The sequence below is a fragment of the Desmodus rotundus genome, chromosome 1 (genome assembly GCF_022682495.2).
Source record: "Desmodus rotundus isolate HL8 chromosome 1, HLdesRot8A.1, whole genome shotgun sequence".
Classification (NCBI taxonomy): Eukaryota; Metazoa; Chordata; class Mammalia; order Chiroptera; family Phyllostomidae; genus Desmodus; species Desmodus rotundus.
In genome coordinates, this window is record NC_071387.1 from 181,040,946 (window position 1) to 181,065,067 (window position 24,122).

At 39.7% G+C, this 24,122-nt stretch overlaps 1 protein-coding gene across 4 annotated transcripts in view; it reads left to right on the forward strand.

Annotated features, from left to right (window-relative positions):
- Positions 1–24,122, forward strand: part of ADAMTS16 (ADAM metallopeptidase with thrombospondin type 1 motif 16) — a 124,185-nt gene that overhangs the window by 18,453 nt on the left and 81,610 nt on the right. For 3 of the 4 annotated variants that reach the window (XM_045186399.2, XM_045186400.2, XM_045186402.2), the window contains exons 4-5: positions 19,557–19,839; positions 23,698–23,897. In XM_045186399.2, the coding sequence (XP_045042334.2) occupies positions 19,557–19,839; positions 23,698–23,897 (483 nt within the window). The remainder of the gene's footprint in view (positions 1–19,556; positions 19,840–23,697; positions 23,898–24,122) is intronic. The other variant, XM_045186401.2, reaches the window with a different exon arrangement.

Here is a 24,122-nt window from a genome sequence, read left to right on the forward strand (position 1 = left end):
AATGTGCTGAGCCCACATTTAAATCCACAGATGTTGGGAACATTTTTTAAAAAAGATTCTTAGTTTTGATTGTGCTTGCCAAAATAGCCAGGGCCTCCATGTAAGGAAGTTCAGGTTGGGCTTTGGGAATGTAGGTAGACATTGGAAGGGGCAAATTCTTAGATTGTTCCATGAAAGTTAAGGTAACCTGCTCTCATCTCTACCCTTCTCCTACTTCCCTCCAGGGAGCTACCTTAGTGAAAGTTGAAAAGCAGAGTTCTGATTTTGTCATTATCCTACTCCATATGCTCCCACTGTACTCTGAGTAAACCCTACATTGTCATCATGCTCTGGGGACCTTCCTTTACCCATAGCTCCAGCCTAATAAGGGAAACTCTCTACGACTTATTTCTTTCAAAATAAGGCTGAGGTCCCCACCCTCTCTGGGTCTCGGCAAAAGCTGTCCCCTCTGCCCTGAGCGCAGTTCCCATCCCTCTACAACTAGGTTGATGTCGCTTATTCTTTAGGTCTCAATTGGAAAGTCATTGCCAGAAGCCATACTTCTCTGATGCTCCAAGCCAGGGGGGGTTCCCTTGTCATATGTTCATGACTCATCTTGCTTTCTACTTGAAAGGAAGTATTACAATTTAATTTTTTTTGCTTAATAAATTAATATTTACCCCTCTCTCATAATATACAGTGAGCATCCTAAGGGCAGCACTGTAGCTGTCACAATCCCTTCAGGACCACCAGCACATAGTTAGGTGCCTTACCCATAGAAGTAACAGGATGGAAGGGTACGGGGAAGAGTTGGTGGATGAATTGGTAATTGGATAAATGGATGGATGGATGGATGGTTGGGTGGATGAAAGGTTGTAGTTTCAGACACTAGTTCTATCGATGCAGTAGAGTCCCAGACAGAGGCTGCAGTGGTTGTAAGTAGCCATGTCTAGAAATGGGGCTAAGTTGTGTTTGGAATGCAAGCATTTCCTAGACAACCACCACACAGATCCAAGCCTGTCTGCTGAGGCCCTGGGAGCATATTTCCACAGCCCGAGTGCTGTTCACACTAACATGGCCTCAGGAAAGGCCATCTGTAAGTGAGTAGTTTTCCAGTAATAACCACATAAGTAATTTTTTCTAATGACATTCTGTAAACAAATTCTAAATAGCAAATGTTGCAATGACAGGATATGATATAATTTCTATAAAGTACGATTCAAGATACTAACTTCCATTTGTCCATTTTTATTTAGCCTTTTATACCTTAGTGTGAATGCATAGAGACATTGCAATTGCCACGTCTCTGTTTCTTAGATGTATGTCACCCCTAATTATCAAGCTTATGACAAATGTGGTTGCCTATTGCACATTCAGATTTCTGAGAAACAGCATTCTTGTATCCAGAATCCTTCAAAAAATGATAAAGCAAACTTTTTCTATGCTAACTTTTAGAGGAAAAAAAAAGCTGTCACAGTATAAAACTAAGAAAAATCATGTATATTTATATTTTTAGTCAAGATAAATATTAAATGTGAATATAAATATAAATGTTAAGCAATTATTTTCTCAAAATCCAGAACCAAGCTAGTCAACAAGCATTTTGGAACACCTATAATTTAGCAGCTTTGGCATATATATATATATATATCTGTTCATTAGTTCATTTCTTTGCATGATATATATGTATCTTTGCATATATATATATATATCTTTGCATATATATATATATATATATATCTTCATGCAAAGAAATATCCAGACAGACATCCAAACAGGAAACAGAATAAAATGACTTAAGACAAGCAAATGGGAAATATAACAGAAACAATGGCCTTTGGAGTCAGACTAGTCTTGTTCAAATCAAATTTCTCTGAGCAGCCAGTGGCTCACCACTTTGTACTTCAGTTTTCTTAATTTGTAAATAACATTGGCCTCATCTGGTTGCATGAGGATTAAGTGAGGCTATAGATACATAAAAGAAATCTCTTAGCACAGGGCTTGTTGCATACCAAGAGCTGAGCAAGTATTGTTCTCATCCTCCTACCTTCCAATACTAAACTATGTAATTTCGATAAAAATCTAATTAGAAAATAATTGTGCATGTTGTAATGCACGCAAGCTCAAGTAAAGTTAAAGAACAGAAGTGGAGTTACACCACACTTCAGAGAAACCTCACAGATGAAATGGGGATAACAGTAGAAAATATTTTAGTTACACTGGAACTTCTTAGGGGATTTATTGAAAGCACTTTAGGATAATAAAAAGACATCATTTGGACATACAATTTAAAATGTAGGAGTCTTGTTTATGCCATTCTTAGAACCATTGACTTATGCCCACACATTTGATCGAGAGCTGTCTATTCCCAACACCTGGGGGATTACTCTGTGCTTAGTAAGGTATCATAAATGAGGGAAGTGCCCAGAACAGCTGACATTTTGACTTTCAATTCCCCCTGCAGCAGTCGAAGGAGCTATAAACCCTGTTTTATGTGCAGAGATTATCTCTAACTGAAGCTTGGGGGTTTTGACTATTCCCTTTGCAAGTCATCATTAGGTAATAAAAAAAGAAGTGATGGATTACAAAATAATGAGCCAAAAAAGAAGCTAGGATGTTTCAAATCAAAGTTCTCTTTCTGGCTGAGCTGCGCACGTATGCGTAGAAGACTTGGGAGACTAAATATCAGGCGCTGCGATACATGAGGGCTGGGCCGTGTACGTGTGCCTTGTGCAGAAACGGAGGGCATCATGTGTTCCTCAGGGAGCTCAATAGTATAAGGCAGCCTGTTTCTCACCGTTCAGTACCGTCACTATGAATTTCCAGTATCGTTTTCATACATCATGTAGTTATATGTTTACTCCTTGAAAACTTTTGGGCGTCTAATATCAATCATAACTGCCTGCCTCTGCCTCTAATAATCCAGTATGTTGTCTAGTAGGAGTAGATTATGTTCTTATGAATTCAAATGAAATTGAGCTTACTGATCCCAAACACTTCCAAGTTTCCCATTATTAACCCTCTGAAGAGGTACAACAATACGTATGTCATGCCCTCCTCTACTGAGGAAGGGCTAGAGACACTTGCTTCGTGACATTTTTAGAAAAATTTCTTGTCCCCACGTATTTGAAGTGGGAACAAGTCTCAAGTCTCAGAATGACTGCAGCCCACACTGTGGTCAGTGCAGGAACTTTATGGGAGATGATTTCCCCTTAATTTGCGTTCCAAATGCTGACTGGATCATGCAAATGTTTACATTTACTCAAAAGTAATGGAAGTACTCCTTATGTTGACATAAAGCTTTAAAAACTTAAAACAAAATCAGCTTCACCTCAGGCCCGAGTCACACAAATCCAGCTTTCAGCCTCATCAGAATGGCTAAGTGCTCCTGGGTTGCCTGTGTCCCTATTTGTATGAGGGGACACACAGTGTATATAATGATTTGTGCACTCATGTCTTAAAATGTAACGTAAATTAGTGAAAGTAATTTTACAGTCTCACAGACTGCAATTTAAATGTAAAAGTCTTTAAAACCCATAACTTAAAATTGGATCATTGAACGGCAGTCCTTGGTTAATGTATACCCATGAATTGCATATCTTGTTTTAAATGAATACTATAATAAAAGTATTAAGTACACTATACTCAGGCATTATCGTCCAATCTAGTCAATATCCTTGCCCAACTCTGAAAGCCAAGCATATTAATTACATTTTGACATTGTATCATGTTCCATTTTATAGTTTGTAAGTTAATCCTCTCATTTGGCAATTATTCACAGTTTAGATTTCACCCTCATTTCATGCGATGTAAAATGGATTCGATTTGGAAACTTCCAAGATGTCATTTTTGTTTGATCTTCGTTTCAAAGTCAACCCCAACCAACTTCTCCTTTCTCCGATTTCAGCCCTTTCATCTCCCATTGGTCAAAGGTGTAGCCAGCTCCAGACTCTGACTGGCCATGGAGTGGCCAGGACACAGCTGGCGCAGACACAATGCTCATGTGTGTAAAGCTGGAGAGTCCAGAAGCATAACAGATAATATATTCTTACATTTGGCTAAACATAGAGACAAAGATGAGTGGGAAGAGTCTGGTTGCCATTGCTGTCGTGTTGAGTTGGATCCTGGATGGAGAATTTCTTTCATGATGAGCTAACCTCCTAGTTTCCTATAGTGCTCTGATTCACTTTCCATTCACATGTTCTTTCTATTATCTTTTTATGTCAGTAATCTTTTCATGGCACATATTTACAGCTCTTATCCAGAAGAGTAGCCTGTGGTAATATTTTTCTGTCATAGGAAAAGTAAACACTTCCTTAGGCTTTGATATGTTTCAGTTATTATGGTGGTTCTTTGGACATGGTGGTTCTTCTGTTCATTGTAACCAGAAAATGAGGTGGGCTGATCGTTTCAGACAGAGGTTGTTTATCTCACTTTACTCCTCTTTCAACCTACCCATCACTTTCTCCAAATCATAAACCAGAGCTTTGGGGAAAAATCCTTAACCTAAAACTGTTCTAATGCTTAACATACCCAATTAACAATGCATCATCATTTTGAAAAGAACTAGTTACAACTTATTCCATGTGTAGTTGTTACAAAATAAATATATGTGAATTCTGCTTCTTTATCATATATGGTAAAGTATGTGTCAATGATGCAACTTGAATGATTTCAAATAAAATATGAAAATATACCCATTATAAGTAGTGATTGATATTAAAATGAGCACTTACTGTATGCCAGGCCAGGCATTTTTGTAAGCAGATTAATTGCATGCATTACTATTGCACTTCATTCATTTAGCAACACAAGAAGAGATTCTGTTCCTACTTTGTAGAAAAGGAATCTGAGGATCAAACGGATTATGTAGCATGCCAAATGCTGCCAGCTAACAAGGAAGGGACAGAGCCCAGATTCCAAGACACATCTATTGGATCTCAGAACAAATGATGAACTTCCCACCCAGCATCTCTGTCTCCTTCTAGGGATATTCTCCATTCATATCCCTGGAGTCAAATCGATTGGTTGGACAACATTGGATCTTGTCAGCAAAAGAAAAACTTAGATGTACAAAACCTGTGATTTTAATCACTTTGATGCCTGCACAGGGGACAACTGTGTAATAATTCTGTATGATTTCTTAAGAAAATTTGCAGGTGGATATAGCTCTGTGTTTATGCCTCTAATGGTTATCAGTTCACATGATTATATAATTTAGAGATAAAAGACCAGAAAGATAGACAGATAACATATGTTTAACAACTTTTTTAATGCAAAACTAAGCAAGGAAGGCTACAGAAAGTTCCCATTAAAATAGTGGGTGGTCCCACTAATTCAGCCCAATTCTCAGCCAGCAGACACTGGGCCTTCCTATGGACATGCCAACAGTGTTTATAACAGCATTATTTCCTATCATATGGCTGAGTCAAAAGTGTACATGACAATTGGCAGAAAGGAAGGTAACTTCAGAGAACATTGTGATCTGACCATCATTGTTGACCAAGAGAAACGAATGTCTCACTTAGAAATCACTAGAAAAGTAGTTTCAGGACATTCTCTTTTTTATTCCTTTTGTGAAGAAAATATATAACCTGTTAGGTTAGGAGTTATCATTGCCAATGAAACATGCACACCTTTGCATACATACCAGAAGCTTTTCCATCTGCTGGATTCTTTGCAGTGAGATAACCTGAGTGTGAATGACTCCCCTCGCCTAAGAGTTGCTCTACAAATACCAGGTCTGTGATCTGACCAGGGACATGGGGTTCTTACGTCTTGATCATTTACTGTGTTTCAAGCTCTTGCCAATATTTTATATATAATATTTGAGCAATATCTTACACCCTGCAGAACTGACATGTGGATTTTGAATGTTCAGATGGGGACCATGGCCACTGCCTCCAGCATGTTGGTAGTAACATATAGAAGACAATGTTTTGGGGGGACTATGCCTTAGTTTTCAGGAGTCATTGTTTATGTGTATGAATTATGGTGAATACACCAGGGATAAATGAGTCAATGGATATCATAGTGTCACTGGATAATATAGTGTCTAAGACAGTCAGATGTTCCCCTCCCTCCATCTAAGGTTCAGTTTCTTTGTCCTAAGAAGACAGTAAAAATAATCTATCTGAGAAACTCATTGAGGATAAAACCTGTCCTAAAAATATACAAAAAATCCCCCAGTTTGTGATGGTCAAACTGAAATGTGATATTCCTCCTCTGACAGAAGGTACTTCCTCCTGTAAGATCAGAACCAAAGTCAACAGAAATTTATTGAGCACAGTTATTTAAGAGATAGTGTAAGTGTCCCCCATTTATCTTTTGGGCTATTTTTTGGTTGAAGGAGTTGAAATTATGTCATAGAGGAGCCTAAATTAGCAGTAACATCCAGTTAATACAGAACAGTGTATTCGCATGATTCAGGATGGCCCTTTGCCTCTCATGGGCCACCCACTAAGTCCGTATTGCTGGTCTCTTTACATGGCCACAGAAGAGGAGGATGAATCTGACCCCAAGCTTATTAGGAATTGCTCTCCCTGAGCTGCAGTGAGAATTGAATTCTTTCCTCAGTGGTGTGCAAAGGTAACAGCTGACTTCCATGTGATGCTTTAGGCAAACCAGCTATGAATCACACTAAGGAACCCACCTAGCCTGTTTCTTTTCATTATTTGCTCTGTTTTTGATTTTGTCCTCTGGAGGTGATGGACGTGCCCAAGCTTTCCCATAGTGAGCTGTCCCCCTGTGAAGATGCTGTTTGGAAGACCTCCACATTCTCAATGGGCTAATTCTGCCATAGTGTTTGCCAATGTTTTATTTCTATCAAAAAAAAAAAAAAGAGAGAGAGAGAGAGAGATGGTATTTGCTTGATAGGTTTTTGAGCACAACTTAGTAGGAAGGTAACCTAAAATATACCATTTTGAATATGCATTGCCACATTGTATGCAATTTGAGTTAAAAGCCTAGAAACAAGACTGGTCATAACTTTATAATCTCCTTGCGACTGGATGTGTGTATGAGGGCATATGCAGTCATATATAACTGAGGCTGGAATTTGTGATCAAATTTGGTATCCAGAATAACAAGTGTTTAAAGGAACTGCCTGGAAGTTCCTATAGAAGGAACATCCTAATAGAAGTCATGTAGAACATGCAGTGTTGGTATAAATGACCATCCCTAAGCCCTATGTTACAAAAGCCATTATTTGGCCATATTTCAAGTCTATTCCAGTGTACTTAATGGAGAGTTGTACTTGGTACTGCTTTTGATATTAACATACCATCAGAAAACATCGGTGCCTAAAATCACTACTTCATTGCTTGAAAGTAAGAAAACTTAGTTGTAACAAACTTTATACCAAGTCAAATTACATCCTAGCAAGCCAACCAATATATGGTAGACATTGACAAAAATGCAGGAGCTGTGTCTGTCTTGCTTTCTCAGTGCTTGGCTGAAAGGTGAAAGGTAACAGCTAAGCACAGGGTAAACAGTCCTTGGCCCTCAGGACACTCACCCTGGGTGTGTCTCGGTGTTGGGGTTGTGAATCTTATTAAACAAACCTGTTGTCACAAAGCCCCTTCACACCCATAACATCTGAGGGGGGTGGGGGGCGGGTAGGAGGAACATGGATTTCAATGAGCCATTCAGACAATTCTCAGTTCTTGTGGACAGAAGGTTTTGAGGTCCATGGCTAGATATGCAGAGGGTGCATTGCACTCTCCATAATACTCTTGACCTATGGGCTCTTCTTCAGGGAAAGTCCATGAAGTGTCTACTGTGTGTCCACATCTATACACCCACAAGGGACAAACCTGTGGGCCTGGCCCCATGTCCTAGTTGTGCACCCTTCTGCCTGGAGCCTCAGTTTTATTTTCTTAATGCTTTACCGAGGTGTAATTTACACAGTGAAAGCTCACCAATTTAAGTGTGCAATTCGGTTATATTGTGCAGCATCCCCACAAGCCAGTTTTACACAACTTCGCATCACCTCTCTGCCCAACTGCAGTCACTCTCTGCTCACACAACCAGCCTTGCAACACTGTTCTGCTTCCTGCCCTTATAGTTTTATCTCTTTTGTGTGTGTCTGCAGGGGGGCATTTGTTAGAAACAAAATCAGACAATACAGGGTCTTTTGCTCTGGCTTATTTCACTCATGATGTTTTTGGATTCAGCCATGTTCCTTAGTACTTGCCTTCATTGCTCAATGATATTCTGTTGTAAAAAAGTACCACGTTTTGTTTATTCATTCACCACTTGATGGACATTTGGATTGTTGTGTCCAGCCTCAATTTCTTTACCTACAAAAAATGTAGCTGCTAATCCCTAACTTGCAAATCTGTTCTTGGGATGATTGATAATAGCAGGGTATCCCGCCCCTGGGACACAGACAGTGGCATGTAGGTAGGTAATCAATAAATGGATGCCATTGACATTAATATGATTAACAGAAATATTATGTGACCATCCTGGAACCTTGAGCTTAAACAGCAGTAGATATCAACACCAAAACTAGTGGGGAAGAGAAGTATCTCCAGTGGCATAATTAAATAGAGAAAACAGCTGATTCATGAGCTAAGTGTCAACTTGATGAGCTCATAACCAAATTCGCCTCAAGCCAGCAGCCTGCCACTGCCAGAGGGAAGGGCGCCATGGGATTGCACACGGGGATGGCTGGAGTGTGTGTGGAAAAACACGATGATTTCAGCAATGGCGTATAGATCCAGGTGACAACACCCTGGGGGCCCATGGCCTCTAATGAGAAACACGTGTGCCTGTCCACCTCCTGACTGTGGCCTACTTTGCTGCCATGAAGACCTGGCAACCGTTGTCCCATTCTGCTGTGACTCTCTCTGCCATGACAAAGTGGTAGTGGCTGTCCAGCTCCGTTGTGACTCGCCCACTGCCTTCAGCCTTTTGGTCTTTATTTCCTAACCTGCACAGTCTTGTGCATACTTGATCTCCTTGTTTTTTTGCAGCTTCCTATATGCTGCCCTCATTTTTTAAAAATATGTACTGCAGTCATGATTTCCATTGTTAATATATATATTATATATACACACATATATATATTGCCACCTTTGAACTGTGTATATGTAATCTGCACAGTCACCCTGGGAAATTGCTGTAGCTGTATCCTCTGCAAATACAGGAACCAGGTCACAGGACACTCACACTCAAACAGAGGAGCTTGCCCTCTGAAGAGAGGCAGTGTCTTTTGCCAAGGAGCCACTAATTGCCATTATACAACCACAGCAAGTGCTACAAGGCCAAGTCTAACATCTGATCTGCCATTAAGAGCAGCACAATGGCAAGCAAGTCCCCACACCTCACCCTATCACTCCAAACTGCATGGTGAGAAAGACCCAGGCCAATGGAGGCCTGGTGGAGGTGTGTAACAGGAAGCAGGATGAGTGCATGTGAAGGCATTGAGGCCAAGGAGAGTCTCTGTGGTTTGGAACAGAAGTGGCTGGCACAGCAGAAGTGCCTTGAGACCCAGGTGGGGGGCAGGAGCAAGCCAGATGGGAGCCTGGCCATGGAGGTGATGGGCTGTGTTCTCCAGTCAGGGCATGCCCGCAAGGTTATAAGTAGGAAGTGATCAAGTTTATGGCTTTTTTTTTCCCCTTCAAAAATGTAAAGAAAAAATTGGAAGGAGAGCAGGAGTGGAATGAGCAGATGTTAAGTGTAGCCCTCTGGGGGTGGTGGCGGAGGTGGCCTATAGGGACAAGCCCAGAGTTTCCCATGCCCCCTTTATCTGAAGGGCTAGGAAAGAATGAGTAAGAGACTTTGTCAGTGTGAACAAGACCCTGCTGGGTTGTTTTTGCTGTTTCCGTACTTAGCTATCACATGTGGATTTTTTCAAAGACCACAAATCAGCTGCCGCCGTGTTGGGCCGCAGGGCCATTGAAGTGGCTGTTCCCTCTGCCTGACCCAGGGCCATCCCACAGGTGTCACACAGCCAGCTCTTCATCTCATTTAGGGCTTTGCCAAAATGCCACCTTATCAATAAGGCCACCTACCTACCTGATCTAGAACTGAAACCCCCTTTCCTGCAGTCCTTTGTCGTCCTGGGTTCTTTCTTTTTTTTTTAATTTATTTTAATTATAGTTTACATTCAATATTATTTTGTATTAGTTTCAGGTGTGCTGCGTAGTGATTTAAACAATTATATACATTAAAAAGTGATCCCCCTGATATTTCAAGTACCCACCTGGTGCCATACATAGTGATTACCATATTGACTGTATAGTCACGGAGATGCAAAGTACAGCATAGGGAATATAATCTTTTTTTAATAGACTTTCCTTTTTAGAGCAGTTTCAGCGAAACAGAAAAACTGAACAGAGGGTAGAGAGATTTCCCATTTACACCCTGCCTGCACGCATGTACAGCCTCCTCTACTGCCAACATCCCCCTAGAGTGGTGCATTTGGTACAACTGGTGAGCCTACACTGACACATATAATCACCCAAAGCCCATAGATCACATTAGGGCTCTCTTTAGGTGTCGTGCTTTGTGTGGGTTTCGGCAACTATGTGATGACACGTGCCCAGCATTATAATATTGTACAGAGTATTCTAACTGCCCCCCAAATCCTCTGTGCTTGACCTGTTCATCCTTCCCTCCACACTAAACCCCGGAAAACACTGTTCTGTTCTCTTTACTGTCTCCATAGTTTGGCCTTTCCCAGAACGTCATATAGTTGAAATGATAGAGGATGTAACATTTCCACATTGGCTTCTTCTATTTAGTAATGTTCCTTTAAGGTTCCTCCATGTCTTTTTATGGTTTGATAGCTAAATTTTTTAATGCAAAATAATATTCCATTGTCTGGATATACCATAGTTTACTTACCTATTCACTTATTGAAGGACATCCAGGTTGTTTCCAAGTTTTGGCATTTATGAAGCTGCTATAAATATCCACATCAGGTTTCTGCATGAATACAATTTTTTAATTCATTTGTCAAAATACAAAGGAGTGTGATTGCTGGATCTTATAATAAGAGTTGTTTTGATAAGAAACAGCCAAACTGTCTTCCAAAGGGGCTGTACCTTTTCTACTCCCACCACCAGCAAATGAAAGTTCCTGTAACTCCACAATCTCACCAGCATTGGATGTTGTCAGTTTGGCCAGGCTAATAGGTGTGTAGTGGTATCTCACTGTTTTAATTTGCATTTCCCTGATAGCATATGATGTGAGTATCTTTTCATACGCTTATTTGCCACCTGTGTATCTTTTTGGTGAGGTGTCTGCTAATATCTTTGGATGGTTTTTTTAAATTATTTGTTTTCTTATTTTTGAGATTCAAGAGTCTATATATTTAAGACAACTCCTTTATCTGATATGTCTTTTGCAAGTATTTTCTCCCAATCTGTGGTTTGACTGTTTCCTTGACAGTGTCTTTTGCAGAGCAGTAATTTTAATTTTTAATGAAGTCCAGTTTATCAATTTTCTCTGATGGATTGTGCCTTTGGTACTGCGTCTAAAAGATCAAGGAAATATAATGTACAACACAGGAATCATAGAAAATAATAATGTAATAACTTTGTATGGTGACAGATGATTAATAAACTTATAGCAGTGATCACATTTTAAGTTTTTTAAATGTAGAATAACTATGTTGTACACCTGAAACTTATATAAAACTGCACATCAACGGTAATTTAATAATTTTATAATTAAAAAGTCATTGCCAAACCCAAAGCCATCTAGATTTTCTCCTATGATATCTTCTAGGAGTTTTATAGCTTTGCATTTTACAATTAAATCTGTGATCCATTTTGAGTTAATTTTTCTGAAGAATATCAAGTGCGCATCTAGATTTATTTCTTTCCATGTGATGTCCAGTTGTGCCAGCACCATTTACTGGAAAGACTGTCTTTGCTCTGTTGTATTACCTTTACTCCTTTGTCAAGTGTCCCTTGATTATATTTGGGTGGGTCCATTTCTGGGCTCACTTTTCTTTTCTGTTGACCTATTCATTCATTATTCAGTACCACACTCTCTTCATTACACTAGTTTTTTTAATCATTATTTTTGTTCATTCTTATAAGGGTGAAGTGATGTCACATTGCACTTTTAATTTGTACTTCCCTAATATTAATGATGTTGAATATTTTTATGTGCTTATTTGCTATTTATATATCCTCTTAGGTGAAATGTGTCTTCATATTTTTTGTCATTTTTAAAATTGCTTTATTGTTTTACTGTTGTGTTTGAGAGTTCTTTACATATTATAGATACTTGTTTGTCAGCTGTGTGGTTTGCAAATATTTTCTCTGCCCTTTTTTTACTGTAGCTTTATAGTAAGTCTTGAAGTTGTATAGTATCAGTCCTAAGATTTCATTCTTCTCTTTCAATATTGAGTGGGCTGTTCTGGGTCATTTGCCTCTCCATTCAAACTTTAGAATCAATTCGTTGATATTCACAAAATAATTGGCTGTAATTTAGATTAGGGTTACATAGAATCCACAGATCAAGTTGGTAAGAACTGACACATTGTATTTTAATTTCTTATTTACATTTTATTATGTCTATTGTTTATTATTTGTCCCCACTCCTCTACTCATGATGGAATTTGTATATTTGTCTACTTTGTACATTGTTGTATCTGGATTGCCTAGAACAGTGTCTGACTCTTAACAGGCAGTCAGTGAATATGTATTGAATGAGTAAATGAATGAACAAAAGTACTACACACTGCTTGGATGGGGACTATGAATTTCTCCTGTTATGGAAATAATTGACGCCTGAATATTATACAGCTCTGTAAAGGAATCTAGTACAATGTTCAATCCATGGTATTTTGGTTACATGAAGTAGCAGCCTTGCTACTTCATATATTCAGGCCCTTGACTAGATTACTGTTTGCTTAATATTTTACTTTGTGTCTTGGGAATGTTCAGATACAGGATCTGAGAATTTAGTTTCTGTTGTGCTTAGTTCAGATACTTTTATGTCAATCAAAATCAGTCTTAATAAGCAATTATCTACAACAACACATTTTTGTAATGCATTTTATTTATGTACTTGCTTTGTTTATTTTTTTTCAATTACAGTTTACAGTCAATATTATTGTGCATTCGTTTCAGGTGTACTAGGATAACATGTTTTGAATATTTCACACGGGGCAACTTTATAAATATGCTGGTGGATGTGATTATACGATTGTTCTTAACTGTGTGACATATACTACTTATTATAGTGAAATACTCTACCAACCTCTCATTTATCTAGCAAACTAGTCTTGAGAAGTAAGCTCGCAAAGACTTGTTAATTACCAGTTGTTCTGGAGGAGTGATCTTCAGTACAGCTTTTCGCCATGATAGAAATATCTGTGCTGTCCAGTATGGTAACCGCTAGCCATATGTAACTATTGAGCAATTGAAAGACCAAATTATTAAGTTTACTTTATTTTAATTTACTTAAACTTAATTTGAACACCCATCTCTTCAACCAAGCATGCTATGGGAAGTCACAAGTGTTATTTTTATCTATTAAACAGTTGGAGGATTGAATTTTTAATTTTCTTAAATTTTAATTAAAATTAAGTGGCCAATACATGCAAAGCATGTATCTAAAAAGGTTTCCTTTCACAGAAACTTAACTCCTTATAATAGGTTGGCCTGAAAGATATCATAAAACTGAAAAGCACATAAACTAGAACAAAAATTTCATTAATGAAAAATTGAAATACAAACTACAATGATATTTAATCTCCAAGATAAGTTCGATTTCCCATTATAAATACCTGCCATGCCCCATTATGTCACCTGTGTCTTTGACATTTTGCATATCCATTGCTTTTTCATATGTGTACACTCTATAAGTTAGATGTGTGGTCCCTGGAGTGACCTACCTGGGACACTGGCACACCTGTGCTGCCCATCTGGCAGCGAAGCTAATCCTAAGATCAGGATCCATTGATTTTAAGAGCTTCCTCTGGGGACACTGTCCATGAGCAGAAAGGGCTGTGTTATGCATGCCCAATTTGGAGTTCCAACTTACAAATAAGGCATTTCCTCCCTGGAGAGGAACCAGTGGGGGGCAAGGAGTACAGTGCTCCTGGATCCTGCTGTGCTAAGGAAACAATAAAGTGGGTGAGAAGTGTTTATCCCCAACAGAGAAGCACCTTTCACTCTAGGTTCATTCTTCAGCCAGGCATGCTACTGGGAGTAACACAAAATTATATTTTTCCAAGCTCTAATCATAAGTTATGTCACTACTAAAATTATATCATAGGTTAAGGCAAGAAATACTGATAATTTAATGTTCAGGTGAATTAAGCTAGTATAGCAAACAAGACTATGAGAGCTCCTCAGGTTTAAGGGCAAGTGTGGAAAGGGGAGCATTCACCATGCTGCACACCTGATGTTTTGAGACAAAAGAAATACTGTTTCTGGAAGCAGATGAAAAACATAAAGATTCTGGAATAGTCTTGAATAAAGTCACTTTCAATAATTATTTGGAATAGCCAGGGATAATTCTAGTGCAATGATTAAATGTACTCTCAAATTACGCCTCTGCTTCCTTCTGCCATAAAATTATTCAAAGCCGATTGTCTAAAGGCTCAGGTTTGCTCAGCTGTGTGGCATCTGTCCTATGATGGTGTGTGGGGAGGGGGTAGGGCTGGGGGTGTAGATATTGACACTTCACCCAAGTCTCACTTGTCTGTCCTCTGCTAGTGATGATACTCACTCAATTTGACCAAGTCATAGGTCCAGACAGAATTCAACAAAGTGAATGAATCTGCTTTGAGTCATGCAGATTCAATGGGGATAGACATAGAAGAACTCTCCCCTTTGGAAGACACACCCTTGTGTGCTGACTCTCCAGTCGGTCTCCAGCTAATCCCCTTTGCAGTTCTGCTTCTCTTGCCTCCAGCCCACCTGTCCTTCCCTTTCTTCCTCCCAGGTGCCAGCAAGTGCTCAGGGGTGACATATGTGTTCTGATAGCCCTGTAGTAGGAATTGAGATTTCTGAGAAACCTGGGCTCAGGCTTTTTGGTGGATTGTGATGACTTAAATGATGTCATAACTAACAAAATTTACAGCATTTAACTTTAACCAGAAACCTTTTATAAGAGTCAAAATGTTAACCTTTTTGAAACTGTAGATGAGCAATAAGAATGTGACCAGTGACCAAATTTAGAACTGAGTAAATGACTGAATTTTGTAGACTGGACTGATTTTGGTTTGTGATGGTGGGTGTTTCCTGTAGCCAGCATACCAGCCCCATTGTCCTTGAAAGCAAGAGGAATAAGGAAGCCCAGTGCCCAAACTCGGTGCAGTAGGGATAGGAATAATAAGAATCAGAAGCAAAATCTCTTGGGAAAAGAGATAACCTTGTGGCTGTTTAGCTTCTTAGAAGATTTTGGCTGAATTTTCATTTTCAAAGGATCACAAATAATCATACAACAATACTTACTGTGGTCTTGGGCCCTTGGCAAGTGAGGGACTGGCCTCGGGCCAGGTTCAAGTGTGACCCTAAGGTTGTAAGAAAATAAAAAGCAGAGTCTGGCTTCTATAAAAGTTCTATAAATGTTAAGATTGTCTTGTGTTTCTGACACATCACTGAGAAGACTAGAATAAGTAGAATATTCTCAACACAAATAACACTTAGAGAAAAAACGAAAGAGAGTAAAAATTAAATTAGTAGGGAATTAAAATGTCTGTTTCTCTTAACCAGACTGATCATGTTTTCACTGTGTATTAACAGCTGGCTGCCTTGAAAAGAGCTTATGGTGTCATCTGAGACAATCTTAGAACCAATTCAGTGAGGTGAGGGCCTCTTACACTGTAGGAGAAACAGACTCCCTGCTTCGACATTTATTCATTCTTCCTAATTTCTAATTTATTTTTTGATTTATGCAACTTTAATGGAAAGTATTTATAAATAGATACACATTAATAGAACTCTGCCAACTTTTAACTGTGGATAACACCACATAAAATGCAATAAGCATCCTACTTTCAAACTTCAACATTTTCTTACTTACATTGCTCAAAAGCAGCACTTTCTCAGCACTAACATGACACACATTTTTTCCTTCCTTATAAATTCAGCATGAGTGTTTGGTAGGCTTCCCAATGTAAAATGATTTACAGAATTGGCCATGAGAGATGTGGGCCCTGGGAAAGCTCCTTTGCAAAGCCTGGGGGGCATTGGCTTTCTCTGAAGCCTGGTTAATAAGCCACCCAGCTGACATCTCAGTGGTTACTGTGGGCAGGTGTACGCTAGACATTTTATGAGTTTCCAAATAAATATTTTTGATTAAGCAAAAGAAAACTTTGATAAGGAGAAAACATTAATCTTCCATGATTTGCCTAATCTTTTAAATAAACTTGCAAACTAACAATGCAGAAAGATAAGTGAAGAAGCCAGAAAGAGTGTAGAAGGTACAGGATCCTGCCAGAGAAGCAAAGATGGGTTTGGGGCAATTGTGGACCTGAGGTGCTCCAGGTTGGGCTTCAGAGAGATCTCATACTGTACAGTGAAAAGTCCCCTCCAGCCTCCTGAGTTATCAGGGTGAAGTATATCATTTCACACTCTTTATTTCATTAATTCAGTAAATTTTGGTTGCACATTTACTGCAAGTTATGTGTTTAAAATACATTATTGTTAAGTCTTAAAAACTCATGGCAAATAGCTGTCTTTATATCTGCTGCCTAGATGGCAAAACAGCACAGAAAGGCTAAGTAAGATGTCTAAAGTCACACAGGTCATAGTGTAGAATTGGATGATAATTCTACCTGGGTGTCTGGCTTATCTGGCCGATCTCTATGGGTCTACTAGGTCTTGCACTAGATATGCCGAATAGCATCTACTAGAGAATGTAGAGGAGCTGATGGCCTTCTAATGGCTGATTTGTAAAGCAAGGAATTATTTATATGTCAGAAGGGTTTATTTTAAGCAAACATTTAATTTTTCCATTTTTTTAGTTTAATACTCAAACTAGTTACTTTCAATAGAGTGCAAAACCTCTCTGGACAGTGTTAACTGTACAAGATTGAACACATCCAAGATGGCTCTGCTACTCCTAGGTTAGTATAAATGAAAATAAGGTGAAACCCAACTGGCTTTGGCTGTTATTTAATTTCCTACTTGTCTATTTCTCGATAGAACAGCAAACATTAAAGCATTATTGTATCCTAGCTTAGTTGGTAGAGTTCCAGAAGGCAAGAAAAATTACCAAGTCACTCACGTGGAACCTGGCGGGAGAGGCTGCCTCCTCCTCTGTGATCCAGAGCATAAATTCCAAGTATTTCACTTTCCACTGTGAGGCTGCATTCGGGCCCCAGGAGGTCTACCCCCCATGGTGCTGATAGCTTCATTGATAATTTACCAAGTACACTGTTGCCCCACCAGCAGGAACACTAGGGCCAATGCTTCATCTCCGAATGTACCATAAGCCTGGTCTCCCCTTCTTTTATATCTCCAGTCCCTGACTCTGCTGTCCCCAGAGTTGTATCTGGCCCTTTCCCAAGATCAAAGAGGTGCTTCCCCATTCCTACCATCCCACATTGTACAAATACTCAGATTCATGCGGCACAGCACAGCCCAACAAAGAACTTCATTTGGTGGCAAGGATGCCCTATAAGAACTCCCCAAATGAGAATCAGACTGGGGTCCTCAGTCAGAGGCACACTTAGAATAGGCACCTGTGCATCCATGTCTTTGAGCACCTGATAAGCATCCATATACTGAATTATCAAAATAACTTGTGAGAAAAATCAGCGCAAAAGATTGTAATTCTGGGAGTTCAGTACTGGAGAGTTTTAAATGGTACCTAAGAGTTCTTTAGGAGTAATTAATTGCATTCTGCTGTATGGCCATGCTTATTTACATTTTTTAAGGATTTTAAAAATTCATCTGTCATTCTGTGATCCAGCCATGCAATGGCACACACAGACAGGAAGATATAAAAATGAAAGTGGAATTCCCCTTTCAGACCCCTCCTAACCCATCTTTCTTTCCCTGAGATAACCACCATTGACAAGTTCTCATCAGCTCTTCCAGGAAAAGTCCCCAAGTATAGAAGCATGCTTTTCAAAATGAGCACAACTGGGTTCAACTATGTACTTTATTATACACTTTTTTAAAGTTTAATGCCTTTTGGAAACCTTGAAAACCTAAAACTTATAGATTCTGAATTTACTCTGGTTTTGTTCAAATCCCTACAGTATATTTCCTAGCCAGGTGACCTTGAACATGTTAATCACCCTATCTCTCTGATTCCTCATGCCAAGAGGAAGATAGTAATGATGGCAACATCACAGAATCACTGTGAATGATAAATAAGGTCTTATATAGGATATAATGTATTGGCCAGTTTCAGGAACTCAAGAAAAAATGTTTAATTATGATTACCATAAGTACATAATTATATAATCTTTTTAATGGTATGTATTCTACAAGTATATAAATGTACATTAAAAAAGTACCCTGAATTCAGCCCTGGCTGGTGTGGCTGAGTGGACTGAGTGCCAGCCTGCAAACCAAAGGGTCACCAGTTTGATTCCCAGTCAGGGCACATTCCTGGGTTGCAGGCCAGATCCCCAGTAGGGGGTACTCAAGAACCAGCCATATATTGATGTTTCTCTCCCTTTCTTTCTCCATCCCTTCCCTTCCCTAAAATTAAATAAATAAAATCTTTAACAAAAAATTACCCTGAATTAATTGGTAAACATTTAAATTCTTGTTTTTAGTATTTTTGTTTTGTGTACATCTTTGGTGTTAAAATGCTGCAATATACATTCACAAATATTTATCAATATTGGAAACACTGATAGTGGTGGTGGCCCAGCTCCTGGGTCTGGCCCCAGTTAGTACTTCCCACAGTGCACATGGCCTGCCTGTGCCCACGTTCTTCAACAATTCTCACTATCAAATGTTAAAAGTATTTGTCACCCCAAAAGGTACGAAGTCTCTCGATTTCATCTTCTTTAAGACATTTTTAGTGTTGTTTATGCTACTTCAGTTTTGTGTTGTGCCAGACAGACATTTCTGGGGGTTTTATAATGCCAGTTCTTTCTTATTTCATTAATATTTTGCTTAAGAAGATCTTCCTGATTCCCTCAGAAACTCTTATTCTTTTTTTGGACTAATTTTAAGTTACAGTTTTATGGAAAGTACTCACATTAATTCAAATTTAAAGAGTTTTGCAAATTACTCTGTTAGGATTGTAATTTTATTTTTCGTTTGGAAACCCCTCTACACACAGAGACCCATAGTAATATCTAACTCTGTGTGTGTGTGCTTTCTCCTCCATTACTTGGTTAAAATTAACTGACATTAGTATGTTGTGTGCTCTCTTTCTCTTGCCAAAGTCAAGTCATGGAACACCTCCACACATACCTTCCTGAAACGTTGCAGATGGGAAGAGCGCAGATATGGGCATTTCCCATTTGTAAATCTCAACCCAGGTGTGTGAACCCTTGAAGATGTGTTCTCAAGGATGGAACAGAATGTGGGAACAGCGTGCTTGTACGAATAAAACAAGGAATGCTTGTAGTGCTGGCTATGTCTCCAATTGGAAATAAAATTGTGTTTTCTTTCTTCCTCCCCATTTTCCAGTCAGGCATGATAAGAACACAAGAAGCAGATTACTTCTTAAAGCCACTTCCTTCACACCTCGAAGGCAGACTCAATGGTTCTGCCGAAGGTGGGCCTCCCTCCCACATTCTGTATAAGAGATCCACAGATCCGCGGGCTCAGAGGGGGCAGCAGGTAATGATGGTCCAGAGGCAGCAGGAGCTGGAAAATCGCCATCTCTTCTATCGTGAAAGTCAACATGTGCACAGCCGCTTTAACCTCAGGCACCCACAAAAGCAGCATTTCTGTGGAAGTCGCAAGAAATGTATGTAAGGGCGATTTTCTTTGTGTATTTAATGATTTTAACATTTACATAAGCTGATGGAATAGTTTCAGTTTTCATCAAAGTATGTCTGTCTCCAAGGTGACATTTATTAACTGTCCTTGCTAATGTAAGTGATGATTCTGAAAAAGAGCCCATTACCTGTATGTTCAGTATGCAAGCTCTCTCCATGGTAGATGGATAGGTAGTGGTAGATGTTTTCATTTTTTTAAAGAGCTGTTTCTTAGACAGATTAAATGACATACTGCTGAAGAATAGAGAATCCAGCAGACATCTTCAAAAGAACCCTGAAATGTCTACGCAGTAATTCTATATTTTTGAGGTCTAGATTTATTAAAGCCCACATAGTTTTCCTGCTGAGGTAATTTATCTCTATACATATTTATGTACTTGACTCACCACATCAAAAGATAGCCTATGCAGGACATAATTTACCTACAATTTATCACCAAGACTTTATCAAAGTCTTTTTTGTCATGAACATTTAGGTGGTGATGTGTTGTTTACATTTTATGTGGGAACCTCTTACAAATTCAAGAATATGAGTTCAGTGTTTTCTGGAACTTCCCCCTCTTCCTTCAACTTCCCCCTCCAGCATTACTTCATCAAGCCTTCCTCCCATGAGCCTCCCCAGCTCCAGCTTTCTCTGCTGTTTGGTTTCCTGGGCTGCTATACCCAGCACCCTAAAGTAGAGGTGAGCATGTGCAAGCAAGTCCATAAATATTGTGGAACAGAGTGAATGACCCATAACCAGCTGGCCCCTACAATGAAAAAATAATACCATAGCAACTGTGTGTCATCTGAACTCATATCCTCCAATAAATAAAATTCTTAAGCTACATTCAAATGGATTTGAAAAACTGCAGCCTGAATTGACTTACTCAGTGGGCTTGGTTCTGTCTTAACAAAGGCAGCTGGAAGAACACAGTTAAGAACAAAGGCAGGTGAACAGGTGAACAGGAGTCTGAGAAAGTCAGGTGAGAGAGAGGTTCAGTGGGTAATACAATACAACAGAGTATACTTATCACCAGTAGCTGCCTAGGGACGAGTGGGCAGGGAGAGGCATGTGGGAGGGGCAGAGGATGGGTCCAGGCAGAATTGGGACAAGATCAAGAGGTAAGGCGTTGACAAGGTCAGAGCCAGGATGCATGCTGGCAGGACTAGTGGTATGGGTGTGGTCAGGGCAAGACAAATTTAACGTATCAGGGGAGAAAAGTGGATCAGGGTAGGAGACATGAATAGGGTTGTCTTCGCCTCTTTGACAGGCCATGCCAGGGTCTGAAGCAAATGTTCTCATAGGCCCTGAGAAAACCCCACAGCACTGACCATTCCGAAGCAAATATGACCCTTTCATTCTTATCTAGAAGTGAGTTGAGTCACTCAGGTCCGTAGCAGCTAGGGCACAGCTGTGCATGCATCTCAATAAAATTATTCTGTTCAGTGCGCCCTGTGTGCAAATTGTGTGCAGCTGTGCCTGCGTGTGTGAACATGTGTATATATATATATATATATGTTGCCTTAATAGGTATTGTAGAATCTCAGTATTGGTGGTCTGTTGGCAGTTATTTGAGAAAGACTGTTAAAGTGCACAATGAGTTTTGTATTTAGAATATAAAAAATAGTTATTGTTCTCATAATAAAACTAGAAACAGAAATGGCCACAAAAAGGCACCTTGTCAGTGGAAGACAGTAGGGATAGCTGTGGTGGTCTAATCTGACAACTATTTCTGCCCCTTTTCTGCTGGGCACATGGAGTTACGTTCTGTGGGACCCCTGTGTGGTTGTGGGCTGTGTGGCCAGCAGAACTGACACGTTGACTACAGGCTGAGGCATTTAATTCTCAGGGCCCCTGTTATCTGTGTGTGGATTTTCCCACATTCTCCGTGAGGCTTCAAACTCCCCTGAAGTAATCAGGTCTTCTGGTTCAGTGGGGCTCACACTTGAAAGATTCATCCCTATTAGAGTCTCTAGTTCAGAAAATAAGAGATTTTTCTACGTGTTTAGGCATCTATCTGTGGAAAAGGGAAAACAAAGGCAGATTGATTTGCTTAAAATCAATCTTGACCCTGAACCTCAGGCTCATGAATCAGCTTGCTGCTTCTGGCTGCAGGCTCTGCCATTGGGTTTTGAGATGGGACTTGTGTTTTGGGGAAAATGCTACAATTGCCACACTGAAGAGCAAGTGATTTGTTCTGAGGGGCTTCTCAGAGCCCTGGCCAGTAAGGCCACCTCCCCCCACCTTTCCCAGTGCTTCTGTCCCTGTCCCCATCTCCAGAGACCTGTGTTCCTATGCCGTGTCTGTTTTTCTTTTGCAAGCATTTTACCACCAGTGAAATTTAAGACCAAAGGTTCTGGGACCACGCTGACAAATCTGAAACTCATTTTTAACACTTTCTAAGAAGGGACAGTGAGCACGTTATGTTCATTCCCTGAGCCTTTGTGTCTCATCCCTACCCAGGGCTGCTGTAGAGACTGAATTAGTTACAGACAGAGCTTCAGGTAGAGTTCACATCTGTGTCAATTATATCAATGTTAATAGTAAAGGTTAGCTGGTGTAATTATTATCCTCCAAAAGGTTTATTCAGGTTTGAAAGTATTTTAGCAAAGAGAGATAAAATGTATTTGATGTGCGTACCAGTCAAACAAAAAAGCATCATCTAGCAGTGTGGTCCATAAATGGCGTTGGAGTACTTTTTGGATGCTAAATATGTGGGTATTTTGAAATCTACTTTTACATGATACAATTCTCACCATGTTTTCTAAGGCATCCACTAAACTGAATTGTTTTTAACCTAGGGTTAACCTAAGATTATAAATGCCAAAACTATTTTTAAGTGATTTACTTCCAGAGGACAGAGTACATTTTGTCATCTAATTAAGTTAAGTAAATATTTACGGTGCTTAGTAGGAAAGTCACCTCTGAAGCGAGGTTGATCTGTTTCAAGTAGTTTAGAACCTCTTTGAAACACTACACACAAACCAAGTCACAAAGCCTTCAAGTACGAAAACGATGCAAGGCAGCACTCTATCTTATAATTGTTAGTTGTATTGCTTTGTCAGTAACCCTTTTGCATGGCCTGTTCCATAAATTCTTACACTACTAGTCTTTGAGCATTGGGCTTCTAGATGCTACACTTCAGAACAAAAATGACCCTCTCTTGTCTGAACTCAGGCCACAACTGCACAAAGGTAAATAAAGCAATGATTTCATGACATCTACACTCTTTGATGTGGAACACTCTGAGTTGAGTGTTCCACTTTAACACAAGCTTCATAAAGATTTAAGCGTTATATGGCTCTTATCATCAACATTCACTTCTTTAATTTTTAATTTTTATTTTTTATTCTTGTTTAATACATTTGTCCCAATTCTCCCCCTTTGCCCTCCTCCATGCAGCCCACCCCCACTCCCACAGCCCATCCCCACACCATTGTCCATGTCCGTGGGTCATTCACGCATTTTCTTTGACTAATCCCTCTCCCACATTTCCACCATTCCCCTCCTCCTCCCTTTCCTCTGGCAGCTGAACACTCACTTTTTAAAAAAGATTTTGTTTATTTATTTTTAGAGAGAGGGAAAGGGAAGGAGAGAGGGAAACATCAATGTGCGATTGCCTCTCAAACACTCCCTACTGGGGACTTGGCCCGCAACCAAGGGATATGCCCTGACTGGGAATCAAACCAGCAACCCTTTGGTTTGCAGGCCTATGCTCAATCCACTGAGCCACACCAGCCAGGGCTGAACATTCACTTTTTAAATTCAATTTCTACATAACAAGTTCCACCAGCCATTTTGTGTGATGAATTTGCTTTAATTCGCTCTCTATATGTCCCCTGTAGACATGCCCAAGCCTCCCAAGGAGGACCTTTTCATCTTGCCGGACGAGTATAAGTCTTGCCCTCGGCACAAGCGCTCTCTTCTGAAGTCCCACAGGAATAAAGAACTGAACGTGGAGACGTTGGTAGTGGTCGACAAAAAGATGATGCAGAACCACGGTCACGAAAACATCACCACCTATGTACTGACGATACTCAACATGGTGAGAATGTCTGTCTCCTTGAGGCTGAGTGGGCAGTTACACCTAGTGCGGGGGGTGCATATGTGTTTTACGGTTTGCTTCTTGCTTATGGATTTATGTCTCATGCATAGAAACAGTTTATCTGTGATAACTCCTTCAGGTTTATTACGCTCCCTTCAAAAGAGCCATTTTTAGAACTTCAGAGAATAAATTAAGGAGGATGAACAATTTGATCCTCTCTGTAAG